This window comes from Balaenoptera ricei, chromosome 3 (assembly GCF_028023285.1).
Source record: "Balaenoptera ricei isolate mBalRic1 chromosome 3, mBalRic1.hap2, whole genome shotgun sequence".
In the NCBI taxonomy this organism is placed as follows: domain Eukaryota; kingdom Metazoa; phylum Chordata; class Mammalia; order Artiodactyla; family Balaenopteridae; genus Balaenoptera; species Balaenoptera ricei.
In genome coordinates, this window is record NC_082641.1 from 63273923 (window position 1) to 63296430 (window position 22508).

The following is a 22508-nucleotide window of genomic DNA, read 5'->3' on the forward strand; positions in this document are numbered from 1 at the left end:
TTATATCTTTTGACTTGATCTATTTGGTAACATGTATTAGGTGGCTCCTTTTGTGTTAGAATATGATTTTAAATCTCAGAAATACAAGAAAAGGGAAGCTATCTGGTCAGGAGAACATTGGCAAAACCATGTAACATTTGGCTACATATTTATTGAGGACCCTGGCATATCTTGTATAAAGAAGCAAAGAAGAATAGGGAGTAATATGTATAATTTATTGCATGTCAGATATGCCTTAATAAAGATTTTTTTGAAACAGCAAATAAATTTGGCCCTTAGGAGCTTTAGCATTCACAGAGAGAACATTTTATTTGTATATTACAATTTAATCTGAGAGACCATCCTATAAAATATTTCTTACCATAGCCCAAGTGGAATTTCATATGTAAAGCAGTTATTAAAGAAAAACACACACACACACAGTCACCATAATGAATCAGAATTTAATTTTTTAAAATTAAATGTGCAGTCCAGTCACTGTCTGAATTTAGATTGGACTTTTGCATTATGGAAACTCTTTAGGAGTCTCACCCATAATAATACTAAAGATCACCCCCCAGCCCCCAGTCTGCTCACTTCTCTCACATGGGAAATGATAGGAATACCAGTAATGCCTGACATGGAATTTGGGTCTTGGAATTTTTTTTTTTTTTTTAAACAAGCATAATTAGTATCCCCTGTGTTCTGGCATGTTCTGTCCATGCTTCATGGTCCCTTCTGTAGATGTGTTTTTAGCATCCTGGGCTATCACAGTCCTAAAGTCTGGAGGTTACACAGTTCCTGACTCTTAAGTGCAATCATAGTTGTTCTCTTTCATTTTCTAAAGTGAGCTCACCCATGGATGAGGTGCTGGCTTCCTTGAAGCGTGGTAGTTTTCATCTGAGAAAGGTTGAACAGCGAACTCTGCCTCCTTTTCCTGATGAAGATGATAATAATATCTTGGCACAAATAAGGAAGGGGGTAAAATTGAAGAAGGTACAGAAGGAAGTCTTGAGAGAATCCTTCACGCTTCTGCCCGACACGGACCCTCTAACACGGAGCATCCATGAAGCTCTTAGAAGAATCAAAGAAGCATCCCCTGAGTCAGAGGATGAAGAGGAGGCTTTGCCTTGCACAGACTGGGAAAACTAACAAGTAAATGGTCTTACTTTTCTTCAGTAGTGTTCAGTAATACAGCTTTTGTATTGGATGATGAGGTCTGTTATATTTCATTGAATCTGAGGTTCATTATTTATTATACAGCTCAGTTATAGCCTGGATCATAACTTCAGGTTTTACTTCTGTAGTTTCTGGAAACATAACAAAAAAAGTACTTTACAGAGATGTTCCTGGGTAAATGCTGTGTTTTTTTATATCCTGCTCATTAAAAATTTCTTCAGTACAAGCTATATCCCAAGTAAAAAGGATAGTCTTATTCTAGTAAAGTGACAACCTTATTCTAGCTTCAAAAAAACAGAAAAGGCTTTTTCTAACTTAGGTATTTCAGTTGCAAACTGTTATGCATATTGAATTTTGATGCTTTGTTAGCTGCCCACAAGGGAATCTAGAAAAGTCATTGCATTGTCAGATTATTTAGCTTTCTAAGCCTTTAAAGTTTATCATTTAGGGCTTATTGTAATTACTGCATTGTCTAGATAAAATGGCAGCTGACATATATAAAATGGCAGCTGACATAATATACATATCTTATTGAGTCCCCTGTGGGAATTGGTACACATTTGGCATTCTCCCAAGGTAATACAGAGTTGTCCCCCACTACGCTTTAATAAGCTAATTTATATAGTTATGTGGCACAAATTATGCTAAATACATAGAATTGGTAAAGATAACACATGCTATAAATCAAATAGTATATCGAATTGCTGATGACCATAACTGAAATATTATTTGTGCAGAATATAAAGTATGCAAATATATTCTACTAATCATTATGCTCTTTCTTTTTTTTTTTTTTTAAGTGGGAATTATTTATTTATTTATGTATTTATTTATGGCTGTGTGGGGTCTTCGTTTCTGTGCCAGGGCTTTCTCTAGTTGCGGGAAGCGGGGGCCACTCTTCATCGCGGTGCGCGGGCCTCTCACTATCGCAGCCTCTCTTGTTGCGGAGCACAGGGTCCAGACGTGCAGGCTCAGTAGTTGTGGCTCACGGGCTTAGTTGCTCCACGGCATGTGGGATCTTCCCGGACCAGGGCTCGAACCCGTGTCCCCTGCATTGGCAGGCAGATTCTCAACCACTGCGCCACCAGGGAAGCCCTCATTATGCTCTCTTGATGGAATATGTATCTATGGGCTTTACTAAAGGGGGAAGTAGGTGGGAGTAGGTAAAGGAAGAATCACTGTGCCTGATCTTAAGAACTACCAGGGGGAGCTTATTAAAAATGCATATTCATGGCCTTCACTCCCAAAGATTCTGAAAGAGTAGAACTGAGTAGAACTATATGTAGGCATACATCTGGATTTTAAAGACTTATTACAAAAAGATAAAACAAAACCCAGAAACTGTGTCATTAGTTTTTAAAATATTGATTAAATGTTGGAAGATACTATTTTGGATATATCAGAATATTACTAAAAGCAGATTTTACCCTTTTGGGCATGGGTCCATCAGGAAAATGTGCCGATTCCACACTCCCCAACTCCACCCCTCCCCACCAGCATCTGCACTGTAGCTTAACAGAAAGCATGAAAAATCTTGATAAGTGGTTGGGTGTTAACTTTAATGTGCTCTAACCAACATTTGATAGTAACACTGTCTGCCATGGCCATGGGTCTTGGGACTGTTGGCACCCTTTTTTCCTGTTAGTCGTAGAGGCCTTAATTATCGGTCACTTACTGTTTTTGGATCCCCAAATAATTTCAAACTATTTGTGCTTGTACATATGTACACCATGCTTTGTAGAGGAATGTAAATGTGTCCACTCAAGTGTGTGAGTGTGTCTAGAGACTCAGGTGTGCCTGACTGGGACTCTTTCCCACACTGGATGACTGTAGATTGTGTCCCACTTCACAGTGCTTGCTACCTCTTGCCTTGTCCCCTTCAGCATGTAGCTTCTCAGTAAACCCCTAAACCTATGCCAAAAACTACCATGTTGGCACTGATTAGGTAATCCCAGTGCTGGACCTTCACATAAGCATGCATTTCATATATTCAAGTAGCTGGGATGTTATTTATAGCTTTTGGCTGCTAATTTAACCTTATGTCAGGTGTTAAGAATATGTCCATAATGAATACCACTCTGAAAATTGCCTAAAACCTTCCCTTTTTTTGGCTGATTGTTCATGGCTGGTGTATGTAGTATAATGTTGAGAGGAACAATGAAATACTGCCAGAAAATGCATGCACTGGGATAGTGGCAAAGTCACTGAAGACTAAATGTATCCTACACCAGAAGCAAACCAGACTAGTTGTGATCCCTGCCAGCTGAGCAGCCATTGATAAAGAGCTATCTATCACTGCCTGTGTGTGGTCTTAGGGAGTCTTTTTTTTTCTTTTTTTAATATTTTATTTATTTATTTATTTATTTATTTATTTATTTATTTATTTATTTATTGGTCTGTGCTGGGTCTTAGTTGCGGCATGCGGGATCTTTTTAGCTGTGGCATGCAGGCTCTTAGTTGTGGCATGCGGGATCTAGTTCCCTGACCAGGGGTTGAGCCCGGGCCCCCTGCACTGGGAGCGTGGAGTCTTAACCACTGAACCACCAGGGAAGTCCCTAGGAAGTCATTTTTAAAGGCTCTGAACTTTTAGACACTTTTCTACAGATGGCTAAAAAGGGTGTAATTTGTATTTCCTATTAGTTGGTTTCTTTCTTATAGATTCAAAATAATTAATGTAATTACATACTTGTTTTTGAAGAACTAATTTCTTAAAACTTCATGAAATAAAAACTGAAGGTCCTGGACATGTTCAGCCTCATCCTCCTCTAAAAACTCATCTCAGACCAGCCGTAGGTAATAGTGTCTTTGAAGGGGATTTCTAAACATAAGGAAATATATGTAATTGTATAGGCTTTTTATTATTTCTAACTTGTTTCCTGTGGGGTCCTTCTTAAACTCATAAGTAACTATAATGATGGTGTCCAACAGAAATATAATGTGAGCCACATTAAAAAAGTTAAAAGTGATGGGTGAAATTGATTCTAGTAATATTTTACTAAATGATATATCCAAAAGAGTATCTTGTCAATATCAAATTCCACATTGTAGTTTACTTTTTTTTTTTTTTTTTGGGTACTGAGTCTTCAAAATCCAGTGAGTATTTTACACTTAACTAGTAGCACCATCTCAATTTGGATGCCAAGTATTCATTGGTTAAATTGAATAGTCGTACCAAAACAACCAAGTTGTGCTTAATGGAAAAGTATTTTTTACAAAGTTTTAGATTTTAATTTAAGTCCAATTCAAATCAGTTTCTCAGTCACGCTGGACATATTTCAAGTGCTCAAAAGCCACATGTCAGCTTTTATCTGACAAGTAGGCCATATATATGTTTCTCCTGTGCTGTGGGTCAGTGCATGGATCTCGAACACAACTATTTTGAATTTTACAAAGTCCTCGTAAAATCATCCATTTAAAGACAGTACTAGCTCTGTCCTCTAAATCTCAATTATAATGACAACTCTCTCTGGTGTATTTTAAACTTGCCATTTGATAGTTCTTATTATACTGGCAGTTTTGAGGCAAAGATTTTAGATTGTATTTATCTTTTTAGTGTATAGTTTTGACATAAAATGTTAAGAGTAAAAGGAAGAAAAGTGAAAGTGAATCTAACGTACAACCTTTTTAAAAAACTCTTTTCCCCAGCTTTATTGAGAATAATTGGCATACATCACTGTATAAGTTTAAGGCGTACAGCATGATGGTTTGATTTACATATATTGTGAAATGATTACCACAGTAGGTTCAGCCAACATCCATCTTAAAGAAAAGAAAGAAAAAGGAGAAAAAAAACATTTTCCTGTGATGAGAACTCTTTAGGATTTACTCTCTTAGCTACTTTCCTGTATGTCACACAGCAGTGTTAACTATAGTCATCTTGACATATGACTTTTTAACAGTGATCAAAATCAAAATCCATGTTCAAATTTTGTTTTAATTTTTTTTTAAGAATACAAACATATCCTTTTGTAAGATTTTTTTATATAACATCTATATAGAAAGGTCATTTGAAAGAAAAAACCATCAGTGTTCATACCGGATTTTGTGAAAGGTGTGAGGGAATATATATACATACTGTCTTTAATAGGCTGTCCTTTTTAACATACAGTATTACTTTTGTTTGTAAACAGGTGACTCAACAGAACGAAAAAAATACCTACAGTTGAACATCGGCTCTTACAAAATTGTAAACGTGGTTCCACAATTGGATTCCATTAGATCCAAAGTGTATTGGCTCAGTGGTGTGAAAAGGGAAGCACAATCGGCAAGTTACCACTTTTCCAGTCATCCCAACAGATGGTGGTTAACATGAGTTTTAGATGTGCAGTGTTCCTGACTGCAACGGAGAAAAGGCCTTGTGAAGATTCCTGTTTTTTAAGCACCTTCCCCACCTGTCTACCCATTTACATCCTTGTAGTGGCCAGTAAAGCTAGGGGTCGCTATGAGTTGGAAGAACACTGGGTTGACAGATCTACTGTGAGCTGCGTTGAGATTCCTTTGAAATCCATCGTTCAGTGCACTGAATAGTCGTCTGCCCAAAATACAGAGCTTCTTCCATATCAGCTTAAATAGTGTGACATTCTGAAAAAGAAGCTAATCATGATAGCTATAGGGCAGGAATTGGAAGAAATCAGATGGAAATGCACTGATAATTCCCACATTACTCATCTCCAAAGGAATTTTCATAAAGATGTTCTACAACATCTGAAAAGATACATAACCATGGAGATACACCTATAAATGTGTTTACCACAACGTGATGCATTTAACATGGCCTATTTTTAGAAGCCCACACACTTACAATTTGTAAGGTTTCAGAGTAAAAATTTCCATGCTTTTAAATAGCCCTTCATAACTGTGAATTTATAATAGTTTGAATTTTATGTGCAGCATTGTTTATGAGAAGCAATACTTTGTAATTTGATATTTCAAATTATTTTTAGTCTTTTTGTTTGAACTATTGCTTGATTACTATAACTCAACATGACTTTCCTATTGAGAATCAAAAATCAGGATTCAATAGTAGGAATGCAGATCTTAAGTCTTTTTTAACATGCACCATTTGTTTTTATTTTTATGCTCCACAATGGAAAAAATAAAAAACATGCTCTACAAATGTACAGAAAGTAGACAGGCAGAAAAGCCTCTTTGGCTGGCATTTCACTATCTTCACATGCTTGGAGTTGAATTTTGGGAGACAGCCTTTGTTATCGTCACTAAATTCTTAAACATACGTATGTAGCTCTAGGTGCTGATTTTGCTGTAATGGAGTCCTGAAGAATGCATGGAGCCGATACTAATTCTCAGCAGGACTGTTGTGGGCTTGAATGAAGGTAGATATGTTGGACCCAGTTTACAGTACTCTGTAGAGTGTAATTCTGTGTAAGACAGGTCTTGACCATTATATGAATGGCTGACATACCAAAATGAACTTTATTTCTTATGAGGCAGTTCTCTGGCCTAGACCCAGAAAGCAGTCCTGAAGTAAAAGCCCTCAAATGTATCTGAATTAGTGATCCTGAAGGAAAAAAATGCTCGCACCTTTGTTACTTGAAAATGTTACTTCCTTTGAAATAATTATGGAGAAAATTTTCTGGCAACAGGTTATATAAAACAAAATCTGCTTAAATGTTGACTATGTTTATTGATGAGAATATGAGCATTTTCACAATATATTGGCTTTATTCTAGCATCATTCTTACACCTTGTCTGAGAATATTAGAAATACAGATCTAATATAAAGTTAATGTCAATCCCCTGATTACAGTGGGGATGGGTTGTAGATTTTTGTAACACACCTTCAGTAATGCATTGAAACATGCCTTTTAACCTAAAGAATGATTGATTTGATTGATATATTTGAAAAAATTTTTAAAGCAAATTTGCAAATCTTAAATCATGTATCGATTTTATGCCTTTGGATGCTTGTTCATAACGGTTTTTTCAGTTTTGTTTCATTTACTGACATTTAGAAAAATATAGGAGGATCTTATGTCATTATTGACAGCAGAAGCACTGGAACCTTAATATGTCTAGAGGAAATTGCTACCCACTTAGTGTTGCAGCCGGGATTCCATTAAGAGACAATGCTCACTTTTAAAGGGTCCTATAATCTGTTTTGCTGAGCCATGTTGTAATAAGTCTCTAGCAAAGAATGCAGGGTGTTCAGATCTGCATGAATCCTTCAGGAGTGCATCCACAGCTGGAAGCGTACCCCACCACAGCACTCCTTGAAGGTTGTCCTCACACTTGTAGAGCCTCACTAGCAACCCCTGTGCTCATTCTCTGGTAGCAACTTTCTCTCCAACACATCCACTTCCCTTCCTCTGGATTCAGGTTCCTCCTTCCACAAAATTACATGTTACTATAGGTCATCAACCTTTGGAGTTCTCACAAATATTAGAATTTCAGATAACTACAGTCCATGTGTCCAGTTGAATCTACATGATAATTAAAAAGCAGTTTCAGAGCCCAACAAAAATTGTATAAGCATGGTTTCCTTCTTATCCTTGCCCCTAATAAAATGAGCATCTTTGTCCTTAGTATAAAATTTGTATATATTGTTATGATGGTACTTATATATGATCATGTTTCCAGTTCCAAATTTGCCTGTACTACTTATATGGTTTAAAATACTTGACAGTTATATTTCTGTTAATGTATCATTTCTGTATCAAGAATCTACAAACAGCTGCTTGCTTATGCTGAATCAATTTAGAAGTTAATTTACCAATCTCGTCTCAACTGCAGTATACTTAAAATAGGGAAACAAGTAGATGATGACTTGGATGTTTGGTGGTTAATGTTACTGCTCACTTGAATGTCAATTTTGAATATTTCTTCTACTAATACAACTAAAATTATGTATATATAATCAATGTGGCCTGTATAGAAAAGGTATTCCTAATGATTTAAAATCCTGGTGGTACTGTAGGGTAGCAGTCTGAGGAGGAAATACCTGGCTAAAGAGGAATTTTAAAAGATGAGAATTGCTCACTTCATGTATATTTTATAGGCTTATTGAGTTTGTGAGCAGTGTAAAAACAATCATTCTTTAGTTCTTCATTGTGGAACTGAGACAGTTCTATAAAATGCACAGCTGTAACAGTTGATCAGGTGTAGTATTTCCACAGTGAGAATATGGGGGCTTTTCTCATTATGCGAACCCACAGAAAATTTTCTACTCTGTATAATGGGGGTGGGGGGAGCCTTGTTTCTACGAAGCTGAACTATGTAGCAATATTTGTTAACATGTGGCATGATGTCTCTATGTCATAAAATGTGATGTGTTAGATTGTAAAGCATACTTTGGCCATAGCAGACACTAAGAATTAAAACTCTTGTATCAGTGGGACAAAAATCAATGGGCAGTACCCTCTCTGTTCGGAATGGGACCAGTATACAATTAATACAATTTAAATTTATACATTTCCTAAGACTCCATTTTTAAATTACGTTCATTGCGTGTGTGCATAAGGAAAGCTTTTCTTTCACTAAATACAAGCTTGTTTTTTTAACCTTTATAAGTTAATTATTATGTACTTAACATCAGATACCAACCTGTAAAGTGCTAATGGGTCCCTAAAGGCCTTATCAGGGAGTTGAAATTTCATATACTTATACCAGGTTATTTGTAAAAAGTCTTTTTGAACAGCTGTAAAACATTTAAAAACTGTGGCAGATGCATTGTTAACATGCATCCATTTGATAGTGAAAGCAGAAACCTGAACAAGTTTTACCTAACTCTTGCACTGAATTTAAATAATATAAAATTAAATGTGCATTTTAAATAGATTTTATTTCCCATTTATTGCTTAGCATGGAAGAACAACTATGCTTAGTGTTAGAGGATTGACCACAAGATTGATTTTTAGATGGAAGAGAGGTAAGAAAGTAGAAGCACCTTACTATTGGAGCATGTTGCATTCATTTAGTGCTACTGAACAATTCAGTAGTTATTTCTGAACTTTGCTGCAAAGTGCTCTTTATTTAAAGCACATTAAAGTCTCTGCTTAATTGCTTTGTAAAATGAAGCAATGGTATTTTTTATCCTATAAATATAGTCTAATTTAAAAGTTTTTCCTACAAAATGAGTTTATATTATTGCCTAAACTATCATCTATGTAAAGGATTTTTAAAAGCAAAAGGGAGTCTGGATTCCGTGTGTGTGTGTGTGTGTGTGTGTGTCTGTCTGTCAGTCTGTTATAAATGTTTGCCCATTGAATTATTTCAAAGATATGTTCATTCTAAAATTTTCTGTTTTACCCACAGTAAATGTTCAGCTTGGTATCTGAGGGACTTAATTGGTGGAAATCCAAATTCATGTGTCTCTCCCCTTCTCCAGACACATTTATTATGCCACTGTAAGGTGCATGTACAGAAAATACTTCTGAGGCTGATATATTAAATATTTTATCAATGTTATGCTGAATCTCAAAGCAGTCATTTATTTTGAGGGTTAAGAGAAAGTTTTGGGTTTTTTGGTCAGGTATGACTAAGAGAGGCTCCAACTGGTGAGTTAAGGAAAGTCTGTGGTAAGTGATTTGAGATGTATATACTAAAAAGGTGTGGGTGTTGGTTAAAGAGTTCAATTTTAACAAGGGAAGTTTTTTTTTCTTTAATTTGCATGTTCTATGGTTAACTATCAAAGAGTGCAACAGGTTATTCCAGCTTTTCCGAGTACTAATTATATTGGTTTTAAGAATTCTTCGTAATCACAAGATGACATTTTCCCTTCATTTGTGACCAAAGAAGGGTAGACAGTACAACCCATGCAAGTGACTTCTGACTTCTTCGACTTGGACAGAATCCCCACTGTTCCATTGAATTTCTTATTGTACTATATGTCTTGCAAAGTGTGAAACCATAATATATAATTTATGAAAAATCGAAGGCTACAGATCCTTTTGCATGAATAAAAGCCCATTAGGGTGAATGAAACTGATATGTTCTTTTAGCTTTTCTGGTTAAATGAAAATTTTAATGGCAAACCAATTCACCACTTACTAGCTTTGTGCAATATTAAGCAAAACACTAGCACACTGTGCTTGGCTTTTCAGGATGGCTTTAACACCGTTACACTAAATGGACAGTGTGCAAAATGTATTGTAAGTGACAACTCTTGCAAATTTACAGTACTTAAATATGCTCAGTTAACATTCTAAAGTATTAAAAGTACAAAGAAAAAAAACTAAGCAAGCATTTAAAGCAATACTGTGAAATCTCCAATAATGGTTTTGACTGTTGCCTTTTGCTCTTTAGTGCAACTTTCTGCATTGTAATTATTGTATCGCTTTGTATTTCATGTTTTTTACACCCACGACTTCAAAGTACTTGTACACTAAGTATTGCAATCACCTTTCTCTTCTTGTACATGCAATATAACAACATACAGTTTTGGTGCTTAACAATATTCCTTTTTTTCTTTAATAAAAGATATTTATTGAGTTAAGCTCATTTTGTTTGTTTAAAATAGCAATGGTGGTATATAATGTCACTTCATTTCTAATAAGAAGGAGCATAGCAAGTTGTGCATTTGTTACAACATGATGAACAGGATTCAGACTCTCCACCCCTGTACTTCTGCCTCTTCCCGACCACTGTTGGTAACAAAATATGGTTTAGAAATGTTGACCTCCAAAGTTGGAAGGTCCTTAAATGCCTTTCATTTTAGCAGTCAATTTGTGATCATCTAAATTGGGGGAGATTAAGGGAGACATTTCTCCCAAGGAAGGGCCTTTCTTCCATGTATTCCCTCCATAAATATATCTGAAACTAAACAGAGGGCTTTGATTACTAGGTAGTTTTTCTGTGAGAGTTTAGAGAATGGACTTAATAGAAGTGCTTTAGCCAAACTGATAGAATCACCTTCTGCCTCAAAATGAGTTAGTTAATACATTAATTCAGCTCTCAACACAGTACACCCTAGTCCACCCTTGTGAAAATCATGCTGTGGCTGGTTTGGAATGGGCTTACTGGGTGACTTACCAAGACAGGAGAAAACCTCTCCTGGAAATCTAGGCCCTGTGGAATTCCTTAGTCCTTTGTGATTCCGTCGTTCATCCTGACCTTGCTGAGCTCTGTAAACTGGTTGAAACTTCATTTTTTTGCTACAGGAGTCTGTGTGGAAGAGGTTTAAAGTTCTTTGGTGCAAACCCACCAGAATACCATCGCATTCTGTTAGTTACTGAAGTTTAAGCACGTTTCCCAAGCGCTCTGTCCCAGTGCCAAGTGGATACCTTTCCCACAGAGACCCACAACTTTGTTGCTCACCAGAAACTTAGTTCTTCCTCACTGCTAACATATTCTCCAGATCTCTCTACTAATAATCTTGCTTGTTCCCAGGAGCTCACCAGTTTTGTGCTCTCATCTCGTTCTCTGAACTCAACTATTTGTCAGCTTAACCTCTGACAGACTGCTGACCCATTAATTCTTCTACAGAGTTCAAGCGGGTCCGTCCTCTAATCACATTCACTTCCTACTTTCCCTCATTCCTGCCTCTTCCACCTGCTGTTCCTGTTGCTGTGGAGGGTTTCATAATACTTAGGACATTACGCATCTTTCTTCCCTGTCACCAATTCCGATGGCCAGGCCTTGCGGTAGAGTCCTGGCTTCCTGGCTCCATGCTGGTTAAGAAAATCGTGCACCGATGCCACAAGGCGTTCTGTGGGCCAACTTTGGTCTCCTAAGTCTACCTCTAGTATCTGCATTTTCATGCTCAGCTCATGCCTTTCCACCTGCACGTTTCTAAAATGCTGTTCTTAGACCTCATCATAATCTAAATTCCGTCAAGTATGTTCATTTGGAAAGCACATAGGCAGTATGTGTCTGGCCCTCCTTGTCTGTCAACATTCTTAATCAGAACATTGAAAGGAAAACAAGACATGAAAGGAAGAATCACAGAATCTGATTTAATCTTCACAATTCAAATGAGGCACAAGAAAAGGGTTAGATATTAAACGTGTCTGGGGTGACAACTACTGAGTGGCAGGGAGCTTTGCTTTAAACACTGCCCCACGCAATTATCTCCCACAGCATCTTCAACTTCCTCTTAACCCTAACCCTGTAAGGTGCAAGTGGCGCTTCAGATGGTCTGGAGAAGAGCACTTCATTCTAGGCTAAAACTAGGCCTGAGTCTCCTATGTTGAGATGTGCTAGAGAAACACTTGATCACTAAACATTTTCAAGAAGAATAAAAACAAAGAGTATCAAAGACATCAAGATGGCGACTTCAAATAATATTCAAGTAAAGTCAGTCCAAAAAAAGCTATTAAGTTCAAATCTCTTAAGAGGCAACTTATTTTAAGACATGAATGAGTTATATAGCAGATTCCTTTGAAGTGCTTTAGGTGTAACATAGTGCTATTATGCTCTGTGGATTTAGGAACTTTGTTCCCCAGATCGTAGTTCCTGCAGGGAGAGTCATGGGGACATATATATCCCCACATAAAAACTCCTAGACCATTATTTATCTCACTTCCAGTGATGTCTCAAGAATTTCAGATGCTGGGGTGTTCTCTTAGCCTCAGCAGCTTATCTGTATTCATGTGCTTCTAGAGCTAGAAAATTCCCGGTGACTGCAGCCAGGTTGAGTTGTTTCAACCCTGAATAAATGTCTTAGTCTATCTCTGTGGTTATCTGGAGGCCTTTTATATTGAAATAATATTTAAAAGTCCTTTTATCAAGTTATAGCAAGTCTATGAGTATGATAATGGTTTTTGAGGAAAAGCCTTAAGCAACTAAAGCCACTGGCCAATTTCTGTCAGAATAGTTTACCACCAAGAACAATTAAAAAGTTACTCATCCCCAAGGGCATTGAACTTCCTCCACTGACAGATGTTTTGTGTAATTGAAGATGATAGATTGGCAAACCTCAAAGAAACCTTAGGTTGTTTGTAACCATTTTCCAATGGAAAGAAAATGAAGTCTAGCAGGAATCAATCAGTTATTCCTAAAACTTCTTAATGAAAGAGTTAGAATAAGCACTACTCTGAATTATTTTATTTTGCAGATATTCTACAGTGTGTAAATATATATTTAAGCTAGAACAGTAAAGTAACATTATTGACTTGGGAGAGGAGTGAGATGAGGGAAAGTAGCCAACATGGGCATTTTGCAATATAATCTTATTCAAAATTACATTATGCAAAAGCCACACTATGGCTCTATGGTGGAAGTAGTCCAGTTGGCAAAAACATCCCATAAATGTTTTAGGGCAAAATGATCTTTTTCATGCTTAAAGACCCAAACCTCTGGAATCTTCTTTACGTAAAAGTTCAAGTGTTCCAGTGGCTCAAATCTCAATTTAAAAATTCTCTGGTCTTACCTACAGGCCAGTTTGTGACCCACCTCTTGTCTGAAATAGGATGGCCTATCCGGGCAAGTGTGTGGGTCAGGGCCAGGTTTTTGAAACAGAAGGTTAACTCTTCCAACAACCATCAGAAGATGCAACAATAAATTCACTGTGACCCAGAACTTGCTGAAAGGTTTTTACATTTCAATTATGAGTTTCTCTAACGTTATCTAAGCTTTGGTATTGCATTAAGGTGAATCATCAGAAGGTAATACGTAGAATATTATCTCCCCAACTCCAGCAATTCTTTCACTGCACTATAAGCAATATTTCTAGACTTTCTTCATAACCCTTTTCTCTATCTTCTTAGTCTCACCTTTCCCCATGGTTCTAAATGACATTTGTGTCATAATGATTCCCAATTTTATCTGGCCTATACCTCTTCTCAGGACACTGGATCTGTATGTATTCAGCTGCCCCGTGATCTCTTCATTTGGATGCTTCATGCAATTTCAAGTATAACATGTCCAAAATGGTTCCCTTGACTCCTACTCTATTAAAACCTGGACCCAATCCTTCTCAGTTTTATCTTTTCTTTCTTTCTTTCTTTTTTTAATTCATCCAGTTCTGGAATTCGGAACCTGGAAGTTATCCTTGCTGCCCTTCTCACCCTCATCCTCCATATCCAACGAGTCCTATCAACCCTAACTCCATTTTACACCTGGCATACATCCACTGCTTTCTCTGTCCCTAACCCCTACACTGGTCCAGACCACATTCATTTCTCAAGTAGGATACTGCAGTAGCCTCCTAACTGATCTTTCACTGCCACTCTTGTCTCCTTCCAACTTATCCTCCACTCAAAAGTGGTGAGATCATGTCTCTCCACTGCATAAGACCCTCCAGTTACTTTCCATCACACTTAGAATAAAATCTGAATCTCCTTCCTATGGACTATAAGGCTGAATGTGATCTGGCCCTTCCTATCAGCCTCATGGCTTACTGAGCTCTAGCATTGTGTATAATCTCTCTCTTACCTTAGGGCCTATGCACAAACTGTCCTCTTTCTAGAATTGTTCCTTGTTTTAGTATGGCCAACTTCGTTGTGTCCCTCAAAATTCATATGTTGAAGTCCTGACCCTCAGTATGTGTCCTTTTTTGGAGATAGGGTCTTTACAGAGATAATCAAGTTAAAATAAGGTCATTAGGGTGGGCTGTGTTCCACTATGACTGGTATGTTTATGAAATGGGGAAATTTGGATATAGACATGTATAGATGGAACATTATGGGAAGAGACATAAGGAAAATATGGTCACCCAATGACCCAGTTGAAGTATGTGTATCCTTGAATCAGACGACATATGCAAGAATGCTTATAGCAGCATTCTTCCTAATAGCCAACAACCAAACAACCCAAGGGTCCATCAGCTGATGAATGGACAATTGTAGTATATCCCTAAAATGTGGTATAGTTAGACAATGGAGTACTATAGAATAAAAATGAACACAGCTACACAAAATAATTTGGATGAATTTGACTGACATAAAGTTGAGCAAAAAGCAAAAATATCTAATACATGATTCCAGTCAAAGTTTTAAAAAAAATACGCAAAACTATAGTGTTTAGGATATTATTTAGGTGGTAAAACTAAAAGAAAGAAAAAAAGATGATTGGCACAAAAGTCACGATAATGGTACGTTTGGGGAGAGCAGAGCTTCATGACCAGAAAGGAGCATACAGAGGGCTTCTGTGGGGCTAAGCTTTTCTTTCCTCACCAGGGTAGTGGTGAGATGGGGGTTCACTTTATAATAATTCAGTAAGCTATGTGTTTATGTTTTTGTATTTTTCTGATTATGTATTACATTTCCAATAAAAAGCTTTTAAAAAACCCTAGAGTTCTTTTATTAGCATTCTAGAAATTACTTCTAGAATTCAGTTGCCAAAAACTTTTTTCTCTGCAAAATAATGTGCATGCTTGCTCTACAAAACAATGAGAACCATATAATCTAACATTTCACTTTTTAAAATTAGTTGACAGTAAATCAGAGCCAAATTTAGTGCTCCAATGGAAAAACCAACTCATCTCAGACTTCCGGTCTACACAGCTTCCTTTAATTGGCTCTGTGTGTGTATGCATGTGTGTGTGTTTTAAACTCTATCTCTAGGTGTTTTAATATTGTAAGTTTCCTCTGGGGAAGTAGGTGGGAAAATCTTTAGAAATTTCATCAGATAGAAGAAAAAGATTTTGCAACAGAGCATGGCATAGTGGTGAAGAGCAAGGACTCTTGAGACACTAGCCATGTGAATTTGGACAGATTACTCTCTGTGCTTCAGTTTTGTGTTCCAAAGGGAGAGACAAATAATGATATCATCTTCATATGGTTGTTGTATGGGTTAAATGAGTGCACAGAAGAGTGCCTGGCACATATATGAATGTTAGCTATTATTACTCGGAAGATCTGATACCAAAATCCTTCACAAAGAACTACAAAGATTTGAGTAACTTAGCAGCAAGGACATCTGAGAGTAGAATAGATGCTCCTGGATAATTTGAAAAAGCAGCAATAACCATATAGATTTCCTTCTTCAATAGAACATAATTTTACTTACATGACACAAAATGAATATTACGTAACAGGCAACATTTTAAATTAACAACAAAAATCCTTACCTTCATGTTTACTCTTTGTAGAAAGAACTGGGTGTAGCTGAAAAAGTCAGAATTTCTATTTTGACTTTCTGTGGAAAGGCAGACCTAAAGAATCAAAATATAATCCGAAGTTATAAAGAATGCCAACATACTTCCAGTTAAATATGGTGGCTTGAAACATGCCTTTATTGATACTCCCTCCTAAAGCCCTAACATGACAGTAAAGGAATAAAGAACAAAAGAGGAGAAAATTATGGACAAAAAATGTCCAGCCTTTGAAAGATGATGTATGGGAGGTAAATGGCTTAAGTGAGTGGAGGGAGCTGACCTGAGAGTGTGCAGTGAGACACTTGAGGGGCCGGCCGAGTCCTGAGGGGTGTGGCACCACTGGGGGGGCGCTGTGTTCTGTGAAAGGTGGGGAGGAGGTATCAGGTGAAAAGAAGGAGAGTGGTGGGAGTCTCAAACAGGAGCAAGAGACCTTCCCTCCTCCCACCTTCCAGACCCTCCTTTCCCACAGCAAGAGTCTAGAAGTTCATTCCCTGGATAAACTGAGCCAGGGAAGATCTAGACTCAAATAGCAGTCCAAGAGGCGGGCAGAGGTAATGCTGAACACTGTAGGATCGAGTTACAATCTACCTTCAGAATCACAAGGCCCCTGGCCTCCTCCTCCTGCCTGGTTCTGAGATGGCTCTCAGCTAGGCATCTATACCCTCCCAGAGGAGTCTGGAAGATCCCTTTCCGGAGAAACTAAATCACCCCAGAGAAAAGACCAGCACATGTTAATATTTGGGTGTGAGGAGAGATGGAGATTATCAAATGACAAAGCTGGCCTCCCACCCAATCAACCTACCCCCAAAGCCACCAGTCCACCAGCTCTGCCCTCTTGGTCCCCTAGAGCTCCCAGGGTCTCCCTGTAGAATATGAACAGACTGCTTTGAGTCACACACATTTTCGGAAAGTCCCCACACAATAGACAGAGACCAAAACAAACAAGGTAACTCAGAAAACAGACAATTCAGGAAGTAGTAGGAAAAATTAAAATTAATTTTGTCAGAAAAGTAAGGCAAAATACTACATCCATGAAACAAGAATGTGTTGCAATAAAAAGGAACCATCTGAGAACGAGGGATGACACTGAGAAACAAAAACTCTGACAGCTGACATTACACATGCAATACAAGGTTTAAAAGATAGGCGAGGAACACTTAGAGCTGAATAAACAGCTAAGGAGATAGAAAAGATAGAGGATCGATTCAGCTAATCTAATATCTGATTAATGCCAGAAAGAAGGGAGAAGCGGAGGGGAGAAAATTATTAAAGAAACCATACTATAAACCTACTGCTTTGTTTGCCACAGTTTGAGTTGGTTTTTCTTCCGTGTGCAGTAGAAGGATTCTCAGATGGTCCTCCAAGGAGCATTCCAGGAAGATGAGGACTCAGAAATGCTCCCCAGAAAGGACGACATAGAGGTTACTGGTTACCTTGGAGAGAGCACTTTTGGCAGAGCAGTGTGGGCAGAAGCCAGAGTGGAGAAGTCTGAAGAACAAATGGAAAGATAAGAAATGGAGATAATTCATGAGCCCACAATTCTTTCAGAAGTTTTTCAGTGAAGAGGGGAGAAATCAACTGATAGCTCTAAGGATTAAGGGTGGATTTTTTTTTTTAAAGGTAAGAGACACTAGAACATGCTTGTGTGCTGATAAAAAAAAATAGTAAATAGAAAGTAAAAGTGACTTGAAATAGCAATTGTATTCCTGTCTCTTAGGTAAACAAAAGACTACATTTATAATTAATAAATCAATAGAAAATGGAGAAGAAAATTAATTCTGTACTTCAGGTGGCCCAAACACCTTTGACCTCAATGATGGGAATGATTTAAATTCAAAGTATTAGAGGAGGTGGGGAGAATATGTTTTCTTCGTTGTTTTTCTTTTTTCAAGTACCCATCTCAATTCTCCATGATTGTATGTAGATTATATAATCTATTCTGGTCAATAATGAACTTTCTAGAGAAAGTTTCAGCTCTTCTCCCACAGTTTTTCAATGATTTCTTGTGTCACTGCTACACTGGTTTGATTAAACCATTAAGGCCAGTACCTTATTATCCACTTGCTCAACAAGGAATTCAGCGCTGACAGATGCCCTCGTGGACGCACAGGTGTCGGCAGTGTGAGGGGGCCTGTCCCTCACGGTGCTCAGTGGCGGGAGGCACTGGGTACAGGGTCAGACCCGCCCACCCACGGTGCCCACACAGGAAAGGTGTGTCCCGCAGCCACGGCACAGCATGGCCCTCAGGACAAGACAGAGTGACCCAGGAAACACCACCACGAGGAAGGGTGGGCCCCAGCACTGCCGACACCCCCAGGACGTGCCGTCGCTTGGTGATCCAGGAGCCCCCTCACAGAAGCAGGGGCCGCCGATGTTGCTTCTTCGGCTTGGGGTGATTCCAACAATCCGAAGTCTTCTTCCAGAAGTTACTGTCCTAGTCATTCTACCAAACTCTACAACAGACCTTCTGCAGAGTCTGCGGGAAGAGCAAAACATGTTACCAGTGCACCGGCCAACCAAAGGGCCAAGGCCATGCTAAGTTACACCGCTATCATCTTTGTCTCCCCTGCACCAGCACCAGCTGGCAAGTGCCATCCAGATACCACTGGGAAGCAACCTCACGACCCCCGAGGGGACGTCTCGGCCCCGTGAAACCCCATGCCTGCCCAGGCGCCAAGGGGTCAGATGCAAGAAGAGGAGGTTGCCAAACTGCCAAACTGTAGTTTGGAAATTAAAGCCATATTAGACTGGGTGGTAGTGGAGCTTCCAGAAAGGCCTAATTTACTCCCTGGCAGTGGCTGCTTCTGACGGCAGAATCTGACTCAACTGCAGTCAAGAATCTGCTGTGATGAATGTTCTCTCTGTATGAAATATCTGCTATTTCAACAGCCATCAAGGGGAAATACATGAAGAGTAAAAGGAGCAGTAACGAACAAGAAGCACTTCCCAGTCACAGAGAATGCTTCTACCCAAGAAATAATTTTATTCTATTTCTGCAAATGCAAATAAGAATGGAAATTTAACATGGTCATTTCCACCATGGAACAGGCTTTTGTAATTGCTGCCAAGTTCTACAAGAATCATAAATGCCTTGCATTCATTCCCGTGCCGAGGTTTGATCCTTACATTTCCTCACAGTAGGCCAGAACTGAGAATTTGCTGCTTTTCTCTCAGCTAGAATCCAACCACTTTATAGCTTTCATTAAAAAAAATAAAAAATTTTTAAAAATTAAAAAAAATAAAGACGCAGCAGGCTAATTAAGCTCGGATTTAGGATCTGGCTAGAGATTTTGGGTTGTACTTTTTCAATACGTGAGGAGCCACTGTATTAAAGTGGAGAGACTCCCGGAGAGCAGTGATTTTTAGTCCTGCTTGTGCTTTGTGTTCTCAGGCCAGTCACTTACGTTCTCTGGGCCTCAGCTTCCTCCTTTGGGAAGTTGGACAGGAGAATCTCTGAGGTTCCTTCCAAATCTCACATCCTGTGATTCTACAAGTGGTGCCAACTAAAATCGGTCGCCCCATGTAGCCTATAAAGGAAGAATATGCCCTACAGCTTTCTAGTTTTTCTGAATAGACATTCAAAAAGTAGAATGGAATCCACTCCTGAGTAGACCCGTAAATACCACCTCGGGCAGAGTGAAGGAAGAAATCGGTATGAAGGAGCCTGACTTGCTGCAAAGACAGGAAGCTGCGCACCACCATGTACCTGCCTTTGTTCGTGCAGCAACATACCTTGCTTAGCTCCCAAGGCAGTTCTTTGTTCTGGGCTTTACCTGAAATCAGAAGATAAATTCTTTTCCTACAAATTCATACATGCTGCCCAGAAACTAAAGGGCTTTCCAGAATGTTTAAGAATATTTTGGGTTTATCAATCCTTTTTTGATATCATGGCCCCTCAAAACTTTATCCGCTGCCCATTATGTATTTTATTCAAGCCTCAGATTGAACAGTCAAGAGCTTACAAAAAAATTTTCCCTGATAACTTTGAGAAACAATTTACATAAGTTGTATTCATTTAAAGTGTGCATTTTGATGAGCTTTGACAGTTGCATCCACCTGTGAAACTACCGTCACAATCAAAATACAGAACATTTCCCTCCACAAAAAGATCCCTTGTACCCTTCTGCAGTCCACAAGCAAGCACTGCCCTGCCTTGTGTAACTGGAATAGATTAGTTTGCATTCTCCAGAATCTTACATAACCAGAATATACAGTATGTAGCCTTGTGTCTGGCTTCCTTCATTCAGCAGTGAGATTCATTTATGTTATTGCATGTGTCATTTTGTTCCTTTATATTGCTCAATAGTAATCCATTGTATGGATGTACAACATTTTGTTTATTCTTTCATCTATTAATGGGCATTTGGGTTGTTTCCAGTTTGGGGTTTTTGGGAATAAAGCTTCCTGTTCACGTCTTTGTGCAGACATGTTTTTATTTCTCTTGAGTAAGTAGCTAGGAGTAGAATGGCTGGATCATATGGTAGGTCTATGTTTAAAGAAAGGTCTTAATTTTTTGAGACAATAAATGACTTGCGGGCCCACCTTTGCCCTCAGGTGATAGAAACCTTAGAGTTTCTTTCGAAGCAATGATTCTTAACCCTGTCCTCTTAATGGAATATTCTAGAGATGGAAGAAGAGGTTGGAAGGAGTTATAGAGCATTTCCCTCATTTGCAGAGGAGGAAACGGGGGCCTGGGGCGATGAGGGACCTGTCAGAAGCAGAGTTGCAGGGCGCGTTAAAGATTTTGGCAGGTCCCACGTGTATGAAGAACACTGAATGGCAAACACAAGTGTGTGGAATTGTGTGCAATTGTTCATGGAAGGAAATGTCAGGAAGAACTGCATAGTCCTAAGACGTGGCTCGTATTGTCAGAGTCTGAAATGATCCAGTCATCGTTTATAGTGGATGACATACCTCTTCTACCTAGAATCTGGTGGGGAAAAAGATCGTTTTTAGCATGAGCTTCTGACCAAACCCCAGAAGCCCCTGGGACTTAACAGATGTGCAGAGAAGGCCACTTCTCCCAGGCCAGCACTGCCCACCAAAGGGCTGGGCCCTGCTGAATTGGAGCAAATCGACACCTCTATGGGCACAATGTTACACCTTTGCCAGATGCAAAATCACTAGTAATGAACTTTGCTTGAATTCATTCAAGGGGAATCCAGTGTGGAAATATTTTTTCTCTTTTTCATTCTTGTTTGCAATAAAAATGGAATAAAACCATTAACTGACCACATCTCTTTCTTAATCCAAAACATAAGGCTAACAAAATTCTAATTTAAAAAAATCAGTTCATGTCTGCTTTCTGTTGTCACTTGGAGGGATATTTGTAAAATCATCTTTAGCAGTAACAACAAATCATTTTAGACGGGACGCCACTGGATGCATGACATTTTAAGTATTGCAATCAGGTAGATCAGAAAGCGCTTATTTCATGGAAAAAAACATGTCATTTGCAAGTACTTGACCATAACCCAACAACGAATAAAATTACTTTCATTCCTCTCAGAAAAAAAAAACTTTGAGAATTTGTGATATGAAAAGAATATATTGGTCAAGTCTTTCTTGCTATGACTGTTTTTCCTGATACACAAAGTGAAAAGAATTGGAATGAATTCAAAAAATTCTTTGACCCAAATAATAAAGAGGGAGAAATAACAGCTTATTGAAAAGTGTTATCTTTACCACATTTACAAATTTGTCAGTTTTCTCAAAGGGAGCCCAGGCTCTGCAAAGAAAACAAAAGCCCCCATCATCACGTAGCTGGTTTCAGAGCTGGAAGATTAAGTTGATTCTCAAAAGCATTTCTAAGGTTTTCATGCTGCTCCATGCTGCATGTTTTTAAGGAATTCTACATATCCTGGCTCTGAAGAGCCGCTGCCAGCTCCCAGTCTGCAAGGAAAACGGTCTCAGTGTTTGGACAAGGCGGAACCAAAATCTTCATTTTGAAATCTGTGGATCCCAGCAAGGCTGAAGTGGAAGGAGTTCTTTACTAGAGAACATGTCTGGGGAAAGGCTAAGAAGGTTCTCTAGGCGGAGGAATGAGGGAGTGTCATCACCTTTGCTACTACTGACCCCTCATTTGACCCTGACTCCAGCAACCCCGGGACTCTTTCCAGAGGGAAGAGGAGACAGGAACAGGAGCGCTCTGTAGTAAGAGCACTAAGCTTCCAGAACCCCAAGGCCTGCTTTTCCAAAAACCTGTCCCCAAGGCTCCTCTGAGTCCACATGAATTAGTCTGTCCTGGCACAAGTCGGAAGCTGTATTTGGAGTGTTGTTCAATCACGGCATGCAAGTTCCTTGTATGCGTTTCCCCCATTCTGTATAAAGTAGGCATCTCAGGAATCAAGGCATTAGA

The 22508-nt window shown here is 38.6% G+C and overlaps 1 protein-coding gene and 1 long non-coding RNA gene across 3 annotated transcripts in view; one reads left to right on the forward strand and one right to left on the reverse strand.

Annotated features, from left to right (window-relative positions):
* The window catches only part of JMY (junction mediating and regulatory protein, p53 cofactor), a 72212-nt gene extending 62114 nt beyond the window's left edge, over positions 1-10098 (forward strand). For both annotated transcript variants that reach the window (XM_059916628.1, XM_059916629.1), the window contains exons 10-11: positions 827-1134; positions 5289-10098. In XM_059916628.1, the coding sequence (XP_059772611.1) occupies positions 827-1131 (305 nt within the window). In that variant the 3' untranslated portion in view covers positions 1132-1134; positions 5289-10098. The remainder of the gene's footprint in view (positions 1-826; positions 1135-5288) is intronic.
* Positions 433-18447, reverse strand: LOC132362336 (uncharacterized). Its single transcript, XR_009502337.1, has 4 exons — positions 18200-18447; positions 17443-17638; positions 16124-16207; positions 433-1289 (listed from the first exon to the last, which is right to left on the reverse strand). It is a non-coding gene; the product is annotated as an uncharacterized LOC132362336 (long non-coding RNA).
* Between the last annotated feature and the right edge of the window lie 4061 nt (positions 18448-22508).